The sequence below is a fragment of the Carcharodon carcharias genome, chromosome 5, assembly GCF_017639515.1.
Source record: "Carcharodon carcharias isolate sCarCar2 chromosome 5, sCarCar2.pri, whole genome shotgun sequence".
Taxonomy (NCBI): domain Eukaryota; kingdom Metazoa; phylum Chordata; class Chondrichthyes; order Lamniformes; family Lamnidae; genus Carcharodon; species Carcharodon carcharias.
In genome coordinates this window covers 47,724,640-47,743,621 of record NC_054471.1, presented here as the reverse complement: position 1 = coordinate 47,743,621, position 18,982 = coordinate 47,724,640, and the positions used below count along the sequence as shown (strand labels likewise).

Below are 18,982 nucleotides of genomic sequence, written 5' to 3'. Positions count from 1 at the left end.
TTGTCATTAGGAAAATAGATACCATCCACCTCATTTCATGATACTAAACACACAACTGCTAGAGATGACTTTCTGAAAAAAAAGTACCTGGAGTTTAGTCTTTGCACAGTAATCGTTGATGTTTAATCTTCGAATAACCATTGTCGAGTCAAATTTGAACAGTTTGTCTCGTTCTCAAAAGTCTATACAAGTGTCTTTTAAATGTCTTACGGCTGCAGTAATATGACTTTTCCTGAAAACCCACGGCCGAGGTCCGAGACCTTCAACAAAAGATTGGTCTTTAAATACCCGCTTAGCATTTATTAACTTCCTTATCAATTGTCTCTTCCCAATTGTTTTGAATCATTTGTATGCGTTATTTGAGCGTATTTTGTTTTTGTCTTGGGGGAATTATCACTGAAGTGTAAGATGTACGAGAGAGACTGAAGTTTCAAAGTGGGTTCAATACCCTCATGTCCCTCAAACTTTTAATCACAGCATAATGGAATTTAACAAATAATATATCTCATAGTAGGCTATATTATTCCATTATATATTATTCCAAAACATATCTATGAGTCACATAGACCCCAAATCACGATAACCTTATTTCCTTTGCTTTATTGTAATTATTCCAGTATGTTAGAAACACAGTCAAACATTGAAAACAATGAATACATTGAGACAGGTTACTAGCAAGCCAAACAGGTAGGCAGTCAGTCATTTGTCAACAATTGGGGTGTCATTTTAAACTGTGTGTAGTGTGATCATATTTGTAATATGACCATGTTTTTCATACCTTTTAAAAGCAAATACCAGCAACACACCATGATTTAGGGTTTATGAAAGAATTGAAAGCTAAAGTAACTTAATATGTGTTTCTATGTGCTTCAGCTGGTGGATGTATATAACTCTACACACACACAGACACACACACACACAAAGGTATGAGTAACGTGTGTTATTTCATTTTAAATGCAATTAATGCAGATGAAGCTGATCCATTTTGATGCACAGTGACAGAATTCATACCTGTATACCATAAACTTATAGTTGTGATGTTTATCATTTTATTTATACTTAGCTTTGTCAGCAGGCTACCCTGTTAGGAACATAGGAAGTAGGAGGAGGAGTAGTTCATGCACTGTACACTGATGATTGCACAACATTCAGCACCATTTGCGACTTCTCAGAAACTGAAGCAGTCTGTCTCCATATTCAGCAAGGCATGGACAATATCCAGCCTTGGGCTGGAATGGCAAGTAACATTCATGCCACACAAGTGTCAGGCAATGACTACCTCCAACAAGAGAGAATCTAACCATCACTCATGCTGTTCACTGGCATTACCATCACTGAATCCCCCACTATCAACATCCTGGGGATTATCATAGACCATAAACTGAAATAAACTAGCCATATAAAAAACTGTGGCTACAAGAGCAAGTCAGAGGCTAGGAATGGTGCCCAAACGAGTTACCCACCTCCTGACTCCCCAAAGCCTGTCCGCCATCTATAAGGCATAAGTCAGGAGTGTAATGGAATACCCTCCACTTGCCTGATTGAGTGCAGCTCCAACAACACTCAAGAAGCTGGTTACCAACCAGGACAAAGCAGCATGCTTGGTGACACCCCATCCACCACCTTGAATATCCACTCCCTCCACCACCAAAGTGACAGCAGTGTGTACCATCTACAAGTTGCAGCAACTCACCAAGGCTCCTTTGACAGCACTTTCTAAACCAGCAACCTCTACAACCTGGAAGGACAAGGGGAGCAGATACATAGGAAGACCACCACATGCAAGTTACTCTCCTAGCCACACACCATCCTGACTTGGAACTATATTGCCCTTCCTTTACTCCCTCCCTAACAGCACTGTGGGTGTACCTACACCTTAGGGACTGCAGCCGTTCAAGCAGGCAGCTCACCACCACCTTCTCAAGGGCAACTAGGGATGGGTATTAAAAGCTTGCCTATACAGTGATGCCCACATTCCATGAAAGAATATATATATAGATTGCCCCTCCAGTCTGCTCCACCATTCAACTAAAGCTTGGCTGATCTTCTGTCTCAAGGCCATTTTCCTGCACTATCCCCATGTTCCTTGATATCTTTAATATCTAGAAATCTAATGATCTCTGCCTTGAATATGACTGAGCCTCCACAGCCTTATGGGATAGAGAATTCCAAAGACTCACCACCCTTTCTGTGAAGGGATGTCTTTCTATGCAGCTTGAATACTGTCTGTTCCTAAATGTGTCAACAGGTAACATTCATTCTCTCCCAGCTTCCCAAAACCGCTCGTCGCCTTGGATCTTTCCCTCTGACACATCAAACCTATACTCGGCATTGCTTTCCCTATCCTTGTCATCATAAGTAGCACCGTGAGCCATGCCCTTTCATTTCTGATTCGCAGTTTAAAAACCTGAATATAGATTAATCTAAAGTGCAGTTAACCGAATCTTGTTGCCGGCCTGTGTGACATAAATATCCTTTAGATTGCATGTCATGTTTAAGATTACAGGATATTTATTCACGAAGGCTAAAAATGAGTGCTTATGACGTCTGGTACACCAGGCACACTGCTAACACTGATGCACAATGCCTAGTGTTTACTAATCCATGTCTATTGTTGCATTTGGAGGTACTTTCGATGCAATAATAACTCTTTCAAATGTTTTAATTGAGTGTAGGCAGAGACTAATGAGAATTCAACAGACGCAGCATAGGTTTGGTGCGATTGCTGAATGTGTCCTATCAAGGGAAGGGGGAGGGGAAATGGACAGAAGACAGTTCACAATGTGCAGAGCATTGCCTCAAAATAAATAAATAGCTAAGAGTACGCGCGTGTCAACAATGCGCGGAGGGAGGCAGCCTTCCACTTGGAGCAATTAAAAATCAGTCCTTACAACTTCCAATCTGAACCAAGCCTCTGAGAAATGATTCATGCTCTGTTTCTATGATTCTATAGTTGCCACAAGTGTACAAGCCGAAACCGCAGAAGCAGAGGCGTTGGTCATCTACACGGTGCGAAACCTGGGCGCTTTAATATTGATTAACACTTCACTTTGTCAAGTTAATATGTGGAGTAAATGGAATATGTAGATATTATCAGACGAATGTATATTCATTTTTTATAATATGTATTACACCAATCTATGGGCTGTGCCTACGGTTGTTCCTGTAGTTATTCCTGCTACAATGCCAGATGCAATGGCCATAACATAATTGCTAGTATTTGTCATATAGGCGTGGGAATTCTTTTATGAACTGACGGAGTGATATAAGACGATGAGTTGATATAAATATAAAACGTAGCACCCCCGTCAGTCGATTACGCCACAGCATAAAAGAATCAGTGAGTTAATTAAACACAGACAATTACACTGTATCAAGTCTCTTTGGTTTTCAGTTCTGGAAGAATGTTTTCGTGGTTTTTTTTGCCTGACAAACAGCCGAGATCTGATGAGAAGGAAAGAGTCAAGCAAGTCTGTGCCTGAGAACCGAAATGTGAACTTTCAATGGTCTGCCAATTTACCCGGTTACGTCTCTCCCCACAGATTCAGTCGATTACATCATGGCCAAAGTATGTTTAGATGCCCTGAGAGTCAAAGCCGTGACAATTGTCGGCTATTTAATTCGACTGTATTCCTTGAAACTCATACTCACCGATTTTGAACAGGGGGGAGCTCTCTCCTCCTCGGTTTAACTGAACGACATTGTTATTGAGGCGGCCTGATCAAACCGTTGACCGCCAACCACAGGTTTTATACCCTACAATAAAGCCACCTTAACGATTTTCCTAATTAATAGATAACATCTCCCACTAGATGAGAGCTGATGTATTCTGCTCCAGCTTATTCTTTGTTAACCTCCTAATTAACTTTCGTAGGTCACTCAGGTCTCCCCAACCTAAAAGTGAAGGGAGGCTTTGTGCTACGAGTTGTAAACTTACTTTTTTGGCCCGAACGAGAGATTAGGCACAAAAAGACTCAATTTAGGGCTGATTGTGGCTGCACACAGCATATACATTTCTGCCAGGATCATAAACCCATTTTGTGTTCACTATTCTCCGTGAGTAATTGCGGTTTTAAAGAGGAGTGAGCTGCCTTGCTGCTCTGCATTTTGAAATGGCCACAAACATGTATACCATGCCTTATTTTAATTGTTAGAAGTTAAGTAATAGCTTGGCTAAATCAACTGGATGAGCAATGTTACAAATTGTCACATTTATTTGACGGAGATTCCTGAAATTGTTCTGCGCATTAATCTAACATTGTATAAGTAACCGCACGACTGAAGGTTTCCAAATATAAGTGTAGAAATGTATCAGGTCCAGGTTTAAACTGAGATACAGTCAGTGAAATATAAACTGCTGCTTAGGAATGTTCCCCCTCCAGTGATGGATGAAATCTAGTATTTGGCTGTACAGTACACGGCTTTTTCATGTGATTCTCTGTATTGAGGCAAATCAGCATTTGCAGCAAATCCTTTGCACTTTCCGTGTGCCAGTACATTCCTGCACTTGTGTCTGTAAGAAAATGCGATTTTCTCACACTCATTACAGACGTACCTAGACGCAAGGGAGAGTCAAGCTCCTAGTCTGTCCGCCATTCCGACAAGTCACCTCATAGAGCAAAAACACGGGGATGATTTTGAAAAGAAATTGACTTTTGTTTCGAGTTTGTGAAAACTCGGAATCAGGCCGGGCACAATGGGACTCCCCGTGGTGCTGAATGACTGGAGCCATCTCGAATCAGTCAGCCAAGGCACCAATTAATCCGCTCTTTGTGAGCTCCGAGCCAGCTCGGCCACAGCCACCACACTGCATTCGGCCATTGTTCAGACCTTCATGTGGCGGGATTTATCCATTTCAACAGGAAAGTTTTGTCTAAAATAGTTCGAGCGGAAGTTTCTCACTGACAATTTGCCCCAAATAGATAGATTTGCCGTGGCCCGACCTGAAGCAGGTTCCGCAACAGTGTTGTGCAACATTACAGAAGTAAACCTGAGTCTTGTTTTTATTTTTGAATTTACTCTAACCGGTACCTTTAAGGTGTTGGTGATGGGGAAATATGTGATTAAAGGGGAGCGGCCCTTGGAGTTGGGTTTATCAAACTGAACGGCCCCCTCGGACTATCACCTGGAACCTATGGTTACTCTTCGGTACCGTCTGCATTTAGTTTTAACATTAAAACCTGTCGTAAAGCCAATTGAGGATGCAGACGTTTCATTTCATTGCTATCTTTTATTATAATATTTAGTATTGGCGCCGTTCATTGCAGGACACAAACTACAAACACTCTTCCTAGCTGGGATGTGATATTGTATTTTTTCGGGGTCAAGTTGGTTCCAAGATATAACAATGGGAGAATTTTTCCTCGCAGACTCGAAAATCTAATGTTTGAGCGAAGCGAATCCACCCCACTCCAGGGCTCCCTGGATTATCGATCAGCTGGGCTGAGTGACTGAGGGGACCTGCCGGTTGTGGCTGGGATTCTTCGCTCTTTGTGCCTTGTATAACCCTCAAATCAACGCTCTAACGCATCAAGTGATCCTGGCGGGAAACATTGCCCTGTGTCCCTAAACTGCATGCTGGTAGCTTGTTCAACTCCTAGGCTTGGGGTCCCAAAGGCTTTCTTGTTACCAATTTGTTCTTACATTCTTCAGCTTTAAGTGTTACATGGGGAAAATGCCTCATACTGGGCAAACCGAGACTAACCTTGTGGATTCCCCAGTATTTTAGTTTGGAGATCCTGCTGCATGCTAATATCGAATCAGAGAATGGGCCATCGTGTCCGTGCCGGCTTTCTGCATGGAGCACCTCACCTTGTCTCACTCCCCTGCCCTTTCCCCCTAGCCCTGCATCTTTCTTTCATCTTCAGACAATGATCCAATTCCCCTGTGAAAGCCACAATTGAACCTGCCTCCACTACACAGTCAGGCAGTGCACTCCCGGTCGGGCTACACAAGAACATTTTTCTTCCAGTCTCTGTTGCATCTTTTGCCAATCACCTTAAATCTGTGGTTTCTGGCTCCTGAGCCTTTTGCCTGTGGGAGCAGTTTCTCCCTAACGACTTTGTCCAGACTCTTCATGATATTGAATACCTCCACCAAACCTCCTTTCCATCTTCTCTCCTCCAAGGGGAACAGCCCCATCTTCTCCAATCTATCCACATTACTGAAGTTTCTCATCCCTGGAACTATTCCCATGAGTCTTTACTGCACCCTGTCTAATGCCTCCACCTCCTTCCTAAAGCCTGGTGCCTGGAACTGGGCACAATACACCAGTTGAGGCCGATCCAGTGGTTTATAGAGGTTTATCATAACTTCCTTGTTTTTGTACTCTGTGCCCTGATTTATAAAGCCTAGGATCTGGAGTGCTTTAGTAACCGCACTCTCAAACTGCCCTGCCACCTTCAATGATTTGTGCACATACACTCCTGGGTCCCTCTGCCCTTGCATCCCCTTTAGAATTGCACCCTTTACTTTATATTTCCTCACCTCGTTTTTCATGCCATAATAGTTTCTGAGGTTATCAGATAATCTCTACCACTTTGTAGCACTCTTGCCTCTTGAGTCAAAAAGTTCTAGGTTCAAGTCTCACTCCTGGGCAAGGGCTGAAAGATCAAGGCTGACCCTCCAGTGTAATACTGAAGGAGTGTTGCCCTGTTAGAGGCCCTGTCTTTTTGGATGAGATGTTAAACCAGGTTCCATCTGCCTGCTCGGGTGGATGTAAAGGATCCCGTGGCTCTGTTTCTAAGAGCGGAGGGGGGTGGGGGGAGGTGGGGAGGGGGTGTTATCGTTTAGTCAATATTTATCCCTCGATCCAGATCACACACAAACAAACAGATTATCTGGTCTTTATCACATTATTGTTTGTGGAAGCTTACTGCGTGCAAATTGGCTGCCGCCTTTCCTACATTTCACCAGTGACTGCACTCCAAAGCGCTTCGTTGGCTGTAAAGCGCTTTGAGACGTCAGGTGGTCGTGAAAAATACGATAGTTTTTCTTTTCTTTTGCTTTATACATTTGGCTAAACGACCCGGTCATGTTATCTGACTTTTACATGGAAAGTAAAGAAGCCCTTCATTAAGCGTAACCAAAAAAACATGGCATTTGTATCCTGACACTGAGTTTCATTTGGTTGTGTGTAGTTAAATAAATCAGCCACTTAGCACAACCCGGAGCAAAAGTCCCGAGTTGAATTTAACTGGCCGACGTTACAAAAGACTACAGGAGAAAGGAATATTTGTTTAATATCGTGCATGTCACACTTTAGAACGTCCCAAAGCGATTTACTGGATGTACCTTTTAAAGTGTAGTCACTGTTGCAATGTGAGAAAGGCGGCAAAGATCCCACAGCAAGGTCTCACAATAAAGCAATGTGATAATGGTCAGGTTGCCTCTTAGTGATGTTTGCTGAGGGACAAATACTGGCCAGGACATTGGGGAGAGCTCCCTTACTCTTCTTCCAAATAGTGTTATGGGATCTTTTACACCCACCTGCGAGGACAGATGAGTCCTCTTCCAATGTCTCACGATAGCACCTCAGACAGTGTAGCTGTCTCGGTAACTGCGCCCAAGTGTTAGCCTAGATTTTTGTGCTCAATATCGGAAAGGTGCTGCCAGGGTATTGAGAAGGAAGGTGTGTGTGCATGTTGCAACAATCGAAAGTAAGTAAATTGATTACAACGTAAACGTAGAGTTTTCTTCCAGAGACACCAAGTTTAAATAACATTTGCAAATTAAACTGAAATTCCAGTTCAAGCGCCCTGGATCGAGGTTTGAAATAGGATAGAAATTTGTCACCTGGACATTACATTTCAGATATGTGGTATTTTTAAGGTTCAATATATTTTCATTTGCAATAATAAAACCAGAATTTCCTGCTCGATTCTTTTTCCAAGACAAGCTTTGGATTCGTCCAATTTCTTGATGTAGGTTATATTGTGCTTTCGACGCTTTTTTACCTGGAAGGGGAGAATGTAGGGTCCGGTGTGAGTGGGCACTAGCCTCTGCAGATTGCGGTATCTTGATGTCCATGTCGAGGTGCTAGGGGTATCACTGGAAATGCAATAGCTGGAAATGAGACAACGGATACACTGGCGCAAAGCATACTTCACACCAAATTCTTATAATTGGCATTATATAAAGGCCTGTATATATATATATATATATATATTTATATAAAATATTGATCAATGAAAGACAATGAAATCTCTTAGGTTTGGTCAAGATAGATGGACAGACGCCCAGTTGAATATATACCGATTTTCTGGATAACTTTTAAAATAGGTTACAGTGCAACACTCAAACTTTTTCTGACGATCTAAATTGGCATTATACTTTATCAATGAAATCAGTCCGATAGTTGTTTATATTTTCTTCCTGAAGTTTGATTTACATTTATTGAGTTTACAATCGATTCTATTGGAGGTGCTATGCTTAACCCTAGATTCAACGAAATATGGCGCTGTAAGACTTTCAGTTCCTGTTGTAGATTTGTTCCAAGAAGTTCCAAACATTCGATAGATTTCGCCCCAAAATAAGCTTGTATTTGTTTATCAGGAGTTGGAGCCACCATTTTAAATTTTTAATTCCATATACCAATTGTACTCACTTTTAATGCTTTTGTCGCCCAAGGAAAATTACTTCCAAATTCCTTCAGCCAATTAGGTCAATAGCTTGAGTTGGAAAGTTATTTTTTTTCCTGCACTGTTAGAGTTTGTGAACAAACGCGCGTTAGTCTGGTGAAGACTCTCATTCCCCAACACTTGTGCGGACACCAAACAGTTTTGACGTTACTAAGTGGTCATACAACGCTGCATATTCTGAACCAGTGGAAATTTGAAGAAAGCTCGGAATAGATTATGTAGCGACAATGAAAAATCCCAAAATTATTTCAGGAGTGTCGCTTTAAAAAGGTTTCAGGTTTCGCAAGAGGTACTTGGCAAAATTGAACAAAACACTGCGTTTGTCGCATTGTGTATATATAGTTTTCACATGTGTTCTGCTTAATCCAGTCCAATTTGTTGCTACTTTAAAGCACAATGAACGATTGGAGTGATAGCATAATTTGATGCCCTGGATAACAGATGAAAGTAATGATACCTTAACCTCACTGATTTGCACTCAAGTTTCCAAAATGGCATTAAACTATCTTTATAACGTGGGATTTTCGCGGGTCATGTGACTTGTGATGGCCGATGGAGGCGAGTGGGTGGAACTGGCTGCCACTGCATTAGCCAAGGAGATTTATGCTAGTCACAGAACAAGATAGATAACCGAGCTCACCTAGAGGGGCTCACAGTCAAACTCGGCGATAGGTTTGGACAAGAGGATTTGCAGCAAAGCCAGGCCCATCAGTCCACCGTGACCGATGTTACAACGCAATCCACTTCACCAAAGCCGCGGATCCCCGCTCGTTATGTCGTTAGTAACTGTAGCAGATTAAAAGTGCTGACACTTTAGTAAGATTTGCGGCGCCCGGGGCTAAAACATTCCCGAGAGCGAACAAGAACAATGCGCTGAGCCTTTAATCACAAGCAGCCGATCGAGTGATAGCTCAGGAAGAAAGTATCGAACCTCACAACTCCATCAGGGAGGTTAGCCACCTCTTGCTTCACGGGTTATCACTACTTTCTTCCGACTTCACTTTCAACATGAAGAGCTAAGGAAACTCTAGCAGGGGGTCTTGTCCCACAGCAGTTTCTGTATCATTTGAAGTCGGTAGTAGATAATTTAGAGAGATTGACCGACCTTTTCATGCGGCATTGAATGAATGAACAGTTTACAATAACGGTATATTGTATGTCCATTATTGCCATACTGTAAAAAAGGGATGTTTTCGATATTAGTGACGCGTCACATAGTCATTACATTGGCTGCGACCTTCCAAGATTGGACTTGTCGCCCTTTAACAGCGCCTGGCAAAACATTCAGAAGTTTTTGCTCTTGTTTCCTTACTGAGGTTGTGAACCTTTGGTGATAACAGCCTCTGGCTGGGGAAGCTCAACCACAAACCTTAAATCGTGGGGGAGGAATGTTACATTTAACCATGATACTCATTTCTACTCAGGTTATCCATAACTAACAGGCACAGAAGAGTTTACACATTAATATACATTTCTACTCACCGGGTTGTGGTCTATAGCCAAAAACTGGAGCCTTAAACTACACTTTATTGAAATGAAATAATGCTGTCAGGTTTATTGCCGAGGACGGCGTAGGGAGCAGTACGTGTGCCTGCTCCTGTTCTCCCTCCAGTTTAACAACATGGTCAGAGTGGCTGATTCAAAAGTGAAACATTTTACTGCGGAGATTTTTTTCTCTCTTTCTCCCTCTATTTGGATCAAATGACAAAGTAACAGCTCCCTCCTCCCACTCCCTTCTCCCACCCCCTCCACCTTTTCGCGAGAGAAAAAAAAAACCTCATTGTAACTTTAAAGCCCGGGGAAAGCTCAGAAATGCAATTGGCATCTTAAAAGCTGAAGGGTACTGACGTAATCGTGTAATGGGGGGGGTGAAAGAAAAAGCAGTGAGAGAGAGATGCACCGTGGAGGCTGGGGAAGGAAGTTTTTACCCGCGCTGATTCCTCAAACCTGCTGTTTATGTGAAAAGCGCTGGTGCCCTCCGCCAGGTCCAAGAGGACACAGTCACTAGCCAGTCCCCGACCGCTTAAAACAAATCATAATCATTTGTTTCACGTTTACCGGAAGCTGCTTCTTCTCCTCTGTCCGGTCAAATTGAAAGTCAGGACTCTTTTTTTTAAACCGCTGACAGCTCCGAGGGTCGGAACTTCCAAAAGGCTTTGATGCATGACGGATGGACCCGGTGAATTCGCCGACCAAGCCCTTGCCCTCTTCACACGGGAGAGACAGCGAGAGCCGGCCGCTGATGGAGGTCACCGGCTGAAGGCTGCCGGGTGGGGAAGCGGCTGATATTATTCGAAGTTACTGTTCGGCTTGCGGTGAGCAGAGAGCCCCGGCGGGGTGATCGGCGAAAAGGAGAGTTACCGGATTCACTTGTGTGCACACTGTGTTGGACCCGCCTCATGATACAGCCCTGCTGGCGGAATAGACGACATCCCAGCCAAGTCTCAGCTCAAGGACCGCAAGAATGAGCAAGCCAGCCGGATCAACAAGTGGGTGATGTGTATTAAAATATGAATTTGTTTGGCGATTTCAACCTCGGGCGGGAGAAACATCTCAACGATGTGTGTTAAAATTGCTGCCGGGACGGGGAAAGGGGTGTGTACTAGATTTAATTATGATACTTTCAGCTCAGACTCTCCATTAATTAAGAAGCAAATCTCGCAGTGCTGATTGTTGTCGGATTTTGCGATCAAAATTCAGATTGAGAATGTTGCTTTCGCTGAACCTCGGGCTCCAATAATTGACTTCTCGACACTTTTAAACACTTGCGACCGACAGCGCAGGGCTTAGTGAGTTGAAATATTGGCCCGCTAAATACCTAAGGCTTTATTTGGTGGGGCTGTGGGGAGAGGGGGATCTGTTCCAAGTTTACGGATCCCAACTTTTGGTCGCTAACATTAAATAGCTTTTTAAAAAAAATCTATTCTCATCTCATCCCTTGCCACGAACCGATCGGATCTGTACACGGGTCCCAGACTAATAGATAGAACTTCTGATTCTAGTTAGCGAGGCCCAGGATCCGGGGAGTGGTGCAGAATAGTTTTGTTTCTCTTTTAACTCTTGTAGCACTTTTTAAAAAGAGACCGAATGTGTCTATGTCCTGGTGGATTTCTCCCTGCTCTACAGAAATAAAACAGTTAAACTGGGGGAGACTCCTGCTCTGAAACAAAAGCGAACCTTCTATCGGTTATTGTCTTTCTGTTTCATGTCAAGCACATGGGATCGATGTTTACCTTTCCAGACTTACCTAGCGCGTTTTCACCAATTCAAACAATTCAACAGCCTCACAGTTTAATGTCCAGCTATAATTGCAGATTTCCCAAATCCAGAATTACCCAAACAGAGAGTCCATGATGTAATTTTAAAGGTATAGGTTATATCGAGGATTATTATTGGAACCACACATATTTTATTTAGGATAATGCATACACGCTGCTTCTCACGGTACTGAAGCATTATTTAGTGGTAACTCATTTCTTAAACTAGAAAGCAGTAACTTGATTAGAAGATTCTATCATTGTACAACATTGATTACATTTACTTAACGCGTTTTTCCCCCTAAACCCAGGCTTTGCAGGCCATTGCTGCGTATTGAAGGGACTGAACAGCAATTTCATATTTTCCTTAACCCCGGCTATGTTGTTAGTACTGAAGGACTTGAAGAGGGGTGATGTGTAGTCCAAAAATCAGCGGCCGCAAACAAATCGTAGGCCTCTATAAAGAAATCTTCACAAAGCTCAACTCCATTTGGTGTGAGAACAATTAAAAAGCCACATAAAATCATTCCAGGCGTTACTCATGATTTTATAACGAAGCTCGTCGAGTATCCCATCGCATGAAGTATTTTATCCTCTATAAGACCTGCACACAAACTCAAAAAAGTCAAAGTTTCAGAGAGCTGAGCGGTTGCTAATAATGAAAAATACGCCATTTGCAACCAGGTTATAAAAGACACAATTCATAAATCAACCTCAGCCTGGAGGCTGAGACGGAAAGGAAGGCATGTGCCTGCCCTTACCGTGTAGATCTAGGTACAACGGTTTTGAAAACAGATTTAGTGTTTAGTTCAGCATCACAAATAAAACTTAGAGATTAAATACGGGAGTGTAAATAAAGAAAAAAAAATACAGATATTCGTGATTAGAAGCGAGGCAGACTTAAATTACAAAGCCTTGTATTGGAAACAAATGGAAAACCACACCAGCTAACGAAACTACCTTACGGTCTCCAATTCCCCAAATTTTGTATATAATCTCACTGTTGGACCTGTTCGATCCTTCAAACACAGCGACTGATCTCTACCAAGGGAACCAAACGACCAATTAAAAAGGCGAAGTCTAATTGGTTTCATTTCAACAAACGTAGGTTCGTCTAAAGAGATGACTATTTTGAAATGTTAACTTTAGAACTTTATCCAGAGATCCCACTCCTGCTAGACCGGGGTACATTGGGGGGAAGTTATTTCTCCAGTAGAGTCCAATATTGTCTTGCGTAATGTCATTTATATTTTTTTTGATGTGCGGAGATTTTCACTTCTCACTTGCTACGTATAAATAGAAATATTTTCAGTGATTTTTATTCCTGAGGCTATGATTTGCTAAGTGCTCTTAGCCAGAATCGCTGAGTTTGTTTTTTTTTCTCTTCTTGATGGGCTGTGGCGACACTGGGAGTTTTATTCTCTAACTCTGCCTGTTAGTTTATGTGGAGCACAAACAAGGGCGCTGTATGGGTGGCAATAGAAACCGACTCGTCCCCCCCAACAATCACTTTCCTCGAATCAAAGATAACTTCTTTCAACGGCTTATAACGTTGAGGGTAATTACAGTAATAGAATATGCCATATACTTTTAAGTAATAATTACACACAATAAGTGTCAAATGGCCCCCTACTGACAGAAGTTAAAGGCATGTTTCCTAGTGAATAAAATCGTGTTTCTTTTTTATATTTTACACATGTCAAGACTAAAGCAGTCGATCGCTTGATAAGACAGTTTGCTTTGTTAATCATGGTACTCGGTGGAAATTTCTCTTCACTTTCAAAGTCACTCTATTTGCCTGAAATTGATTTGTTATATTCCCAACGCATGCACATGTGACATTATAACGGAGAAGTCCAGAAACAAAAAGGTTAGGTTATTAGGTTATTCCTCTGTTGTACAGGAAATCGTGCGTTATAGGTTGAAATGAAACTGAAAACCGCCAGACGCAGTTGCATTGTATTAAACAGCACTGAAAGGAGGATATTAGCACATATTTTCCATCGCTCGAAGTTATATGTTAAGCTTTTCTGTAGTGAGAATTCTTAAAATGTTTTTAATAGTTTAGCTTTAGCACAGATAGACGGTTTCTTAAATCTATTTTCCTTCACAAAAGAGGCATGAAACATTGAGTAGTAACTTGAAATCTTTGGAATTGTTTCATTTTTTTGGAACAAAATGCTATATAGAATTACTGCCTGATCTTCATAATATTGTTGGCAAGAATTCGCAGGATTGATCATTAAATACGCAAGATCTTTTGCAGATCAAAGTTACCTCCTCCCCTCCCAGAATCTATTTACATATATCTAAATATGAGTTAACATGTTTAGCTTGGTGAAGTTGCGAACAGGTAATGTCAATAAATGAACGTGTCTAGTCTCAATTTATTTTATTTGCAACATTGAAAAGTTAATGCGTGGGCTGGGCTTTCCAACGCGAAATGAAACTGATGCCACACGATTGGACCTTCTCCCTATATATCGATTGATTTTCCCTGGATGCATTCTGGCGTTTCCGAATTCCCATGCTACCGTTTTTGACGGGTCACTGGTAAATCAATGGGCAGCTGGGAACATGTTCACATAATTACACATTTACCAAATTATTTCATTTCCACTGGACACTGACGTGTATCCAGAGATCCGACAGAATAACAGTTTAAGTAAGATTTGATGCTCTGTACCTTTCCTGTCCTGGCTCATTGTGCTACTTTTGAATTCCCATCTTTGGAGAAGGTTTTAATCCCCCCACCCACCCCCCCACTATAGTCCTGTTTTTTTTCAGCTCTTGTATGAAGCAGCTGTCGGGGCTCATTTAAAAAAAGTCATGACAGCTTGTCCTCATTGGGAGCAGTCAACGAGTTCAATGGGAAATCATTAACTCAACACGTTCTCTTCCCAATGTCCCGTCTCTCGGAGTTTGGCCATCCCCAGACATTGTTGTAGCTCCCGCTGTCTGTACACATCCAGTCTCCCAAACTCCCCGCCTTTATATTCCCATGGTCTGCGAACGCAACCTTGCGACAGAAAAGCTCACACAGTCGCACCGTGCTGAGCAGCCACCCCTAAAGGTGCGATGAGGACCCTAGACAATGAGGCACATTACAGTGCTGTAGGCATCACAACTAATGAGGCCTTTCCAGCGTCATGGAGGTTGAGGTTCGCAATAGTTTTTAATATCAACTGACTGCTCCGATAAAGGGCCGAATTGTTGCTAACTTTTCAGTGTAAAATTTAACTTACAGCCGCAATTTTCCAGCCCCAAGAAATAAATATTACACCCACGGCTTTTCTCTCTCCTGTTATGTTAATTCTTGCCCTGACACTTAAAAGTTTGTTCTCGGGATGTGGCAAAGTCAGACTTATTGCCCATCCCTATTTTTTCCCGACAAGCTACTGGCAAGCCTTCTCCTCGAAATTCTCCTGTCCTTGTGGCAATGGTGCACCCACCCATGATGTTAGGCTCGTAAATTCCCCTCTTCTTCAGCCTAACAACGGCATAGTCACCTTTCCCCTCACAGGAAATTGGCTGCATTTCCCAATCAATAAACGATTCCCCCGGTGAAACATGTTGGCACGTTGAAGTGACATGATTGGCGAATGATAAACAGTGGTTAAAATGAAGGGACGCATGCAAGAGTGTTAATTTTTCCCAACCCAACCACCATTCAAAACGTGCTTGTCCCTTTTTTTTAAATATATATTTTCATGCTTTCTTTCAAGATCCAGAACGGAGAGTCGTTTCTGGCAATTTAAATGTGACATAGCAGAATAACTTCTCAGCACTCGGAGCAAACTTCTTCTCAGCGTGTTTTTAAAGATCATAAGTTGATTGGATGAACACAAGCAACTGCTGTCAAACTCAATAGGGATGAGCAGTCACAGAATGGCGGTTGTTTTTTTTTTGGTGAGAAAGTAGGTCGATTCCATGAAAACCATTTCATTTTTCTGGAAGATCTCGGTCCCCTTCAGATGTTGACATTTACACTCGTGGCTGCAAACTGCATCTAGTTAATGCTGGTATAAGCCTCTTGCAACCATGTTTATACAATCACTTCCTAGTACAATGAAGGAGTCTCATTGCCGCAAATCTCCCGGTTTGATACTAATTAGTCCTGATTGATTACTAATGTTACATGCAATGTGGCTGAAAGTACCTCTTTGTTGGCGTAGGTCTGGGTCTATCACATATAAAATGATTTCGATGGGTTTTAAATGATAAGATGTCAGAAACCAGTGTTTTAGCATCTGGTGTAATTTATTTCGTCTAAGTCTGGGAGGCTTACTTGAATTTAATTTCTTATGAAAAGACAAGCTTGTGGCTAAAGGAATTCGAACATTATACCGCTATCTTATTACCAGGCATCGCGAAAGGCTTCAATATTTCATCGAGACGTTGATCGCCCTCATCATGTGTAAAACTTTATAATCAAGATTGGGGCGAGAGTTGATTATTTGGTTCTAGTGAGACCCTAAGCGCCCTGTTTAAACTGTGTTGCTGATTGTGATTTTGTTTTGAGTTAACCCGCGAGGCCGATCGGCGCTCACGTTACATTAAAACTTAAACCGACCAATTTGGCTTTTAAAGGTCGCATTTTGGATATTCCGTGCAAGGTGTGCGGGGACCGCAGCTCTGGTAAACATTATGGAGTTTACGCGTGTGACGGCTGCTCGGGGTTCTTCAAGCGCAGCATTCGCCGGAACAGAACCTACGTCTGCAAATCAGGCAACCAGGTACAAACCAAAACCGAGAGCTCAGCTTCCACAGGATTGCTTCGCAAACCCCGTGCCTGGGATGCACTAAAGCACTGGAAATAACCGGGATTCTTTTTTAAAAAAAAAACAAAATAAATTTGTTTCTTTTTTAAACACACGCGATGTTCCAGACAGAAACTTTCCAAAGAGGATGATTTAACGTCACTTCAAAAAAAAAGGGTCATACTTGTTAAGTTTTCTAATATTTTCATCAAACAGCTTGTAGAAAGCGTGTCTGTGCCCAGTTATGCACCTCGCTCAGGTATTATTGAGGTATCCATGAACTCGGACTTGAAGTGATAACAGCTGTGGGTTCTGGCAGCGAACAAACTGCTCTAGATCATTTAAATTTCTTTCTTCCCGAAAAAAAATGTTGGGTTAATCTTCCTTTAAAAGAAGGCAGGGCGGCGGCTCCACTTCTTATTGGTTACTAAGTAGGATGGTAGCCGCAAAATATGCCTTGCTCTCTTGCCCGGCCTTTATGTAAATCGTTTCTGAACGGAATGGGGAATGGGGAGGGGGATCAATCCTCCCTTCCCCTGAATAGGAGCAACGCTACCAGGATCTCAAAAGTTTGAACAAGTTTGTTAGGACTCGTTTACCTTTGACTAGTACAGCACTTGACTGTGGTCAGTCCTTAAACCGCGTTCATAACGTGTATCTATAAATAAATGTCTTGCATATGTAACTGTTAACACTTCAAGGGAATTACAGGCAGTTTGCTTCTGGATGATTTGATAGTCGTAATTATAACATCCACACGTTCATCTGCCTTGCAGCATCTGAAATTGTAAACCACGTTTGTAAATAGCCGAGTACACCCATCTAAATAATGAATGTAGGCATGTGATTTAAAATGAAGTACATTTGATCTGTGTGAGGTATTTTGTGTATCTTTATTTTGCTGTTGTTACTGTCTTTTAAAGGGGGGCTGTCCCGTAGACAAGACTCACAGGAATCAGTGCAGAGCCTGCCGGCTAAAAAAGTGTCTTGAAGTTAACATGAATAAAGACGGTAAGATTTTTGATGTCAAATTTCAGTCCCCGCCACTCTCCCCACCTGCCTGCCTGTGTTTGAAGTTTACTTTAGTGTGAAGTGAAACAGCGATTAACAGACAGTCTTCCTTTTAAAGTACTGTACTCCTCGCCAGACATATCTCACATCTAGAAAGTGCATTGTTTTTATCTTGTCCCAGGTCGAAAATACACCTTTCAGAAATTGATTTTTGTTTTGTTCTTAATGAATTTCTCTTGAGAGCATCAGAGGCGCAGTAATGTAATAAAACATGTTAGAAAACACTGTCAGGGCATCGAATTAACTCGATCCCTTACCAAACCTGCCGTCACTGGCTTCTTCTTTCTCCGTTTTCTTCCTGGGAGCCCCGCTTTGCGCAATAAGGGGAATCCTATCGTTGTTCGACCTCTTTCTCTTACTAACTGCAGTTTCCAACTTTTAGCTGAAAACAACTACCTCGTGAAAAGTATACAAGGAAAATCCCTCTCAAAGCACCTCAACTACTGAAAAAAAGTTATCTGGTCATTTGTGTGTTTTTGTTTTGGGCAAATTAGCTGCCCCGTGCCCTAAGTTACAATATGATCACACTTCATAAGTGTTGTGCTTTGGGATATCCTAAAAGGAGCTATAAAAATGTAAGTCATTTCTGTCATACACGCAGTCAAACATACTAGCAATGCATTCTGTGCTTTCTGTTCCCGTCCCCATAGCATCCAGTTATTGTGAATTTGAAATTATGGCACGACACATCAAAGTACAAAACTAAATCTCCTTGTGCTGAATTGTAAATTGATTTTGATGGATTTCTTTCACCAGGATGTAACCTTGTTGCTCTTCAGGTTGGAGTGAGTTTCAATCCGTTCGTCCAGCTTGACAAGGCATGAATTTATTTCTGCGCACACCCCAGGTGTCTTTTAAAGACGGGAATAGTGAATATATTCTTTCTGTTGAAACTGTTTTACCGTGGACAAACGGATGTACTATATATTAAAAAAAACATTGTTTTGGAATAGATTGCCAATATATAAGAAGCTATAACATTTCTGTCCAAGTATTCTCCCCACCACCAGGCCTCTCCCGAAAATGTTCAAGTTAGGCGGGAGAAGATGCACGGGTTGTGCGCTAACATTAAAAAAATGGAAAGTAAGTGTGAAGAATTGAAACTTGGTTTGGGGCCAGCCTGGAGTTATACTACATCCCTTGCAAAGCCCTGGCATTTTCTACTATCTTCATCTGTCTTCCTTTCTGTGTGTGTGTGTGTGTGTGTGTCTCTGTCTCCCGGAGTCCCTCCCTCTCACACACACGTGTTCAAAAT

General features: G+C 42.0%; 1 protein-coding gene across 1 annotated transcript in view; it reads left to right on the top strand.

The window, feature by feature from the left end:
• Positions 1-11,103: 11,103 nt before the first annotated feature.
• Positions 11,104-18,982, top strand: part of nr2e1 (nuclear receptor subfamily 2, group E, member 1) — a 210,851-nt gene continuing 202,972 nt past the window's right edge. Inside the window, exons 1-3 of the mRNA XM_041188520.1 lie at positions 11,104-11,128; positions 16,487-16,632; positions 17,580-17,667. Of these exons, the coding sequence (XP_041044454.1) occupies positions 11,104-11,128; positions 16,487-16,632; positions 17,580-17,667 (259 nt within the window). The remainder of the gene's footprint in view (positions 11,129-16,486; positions 16,633-17,579; positions 17,668-18,982) is intronic.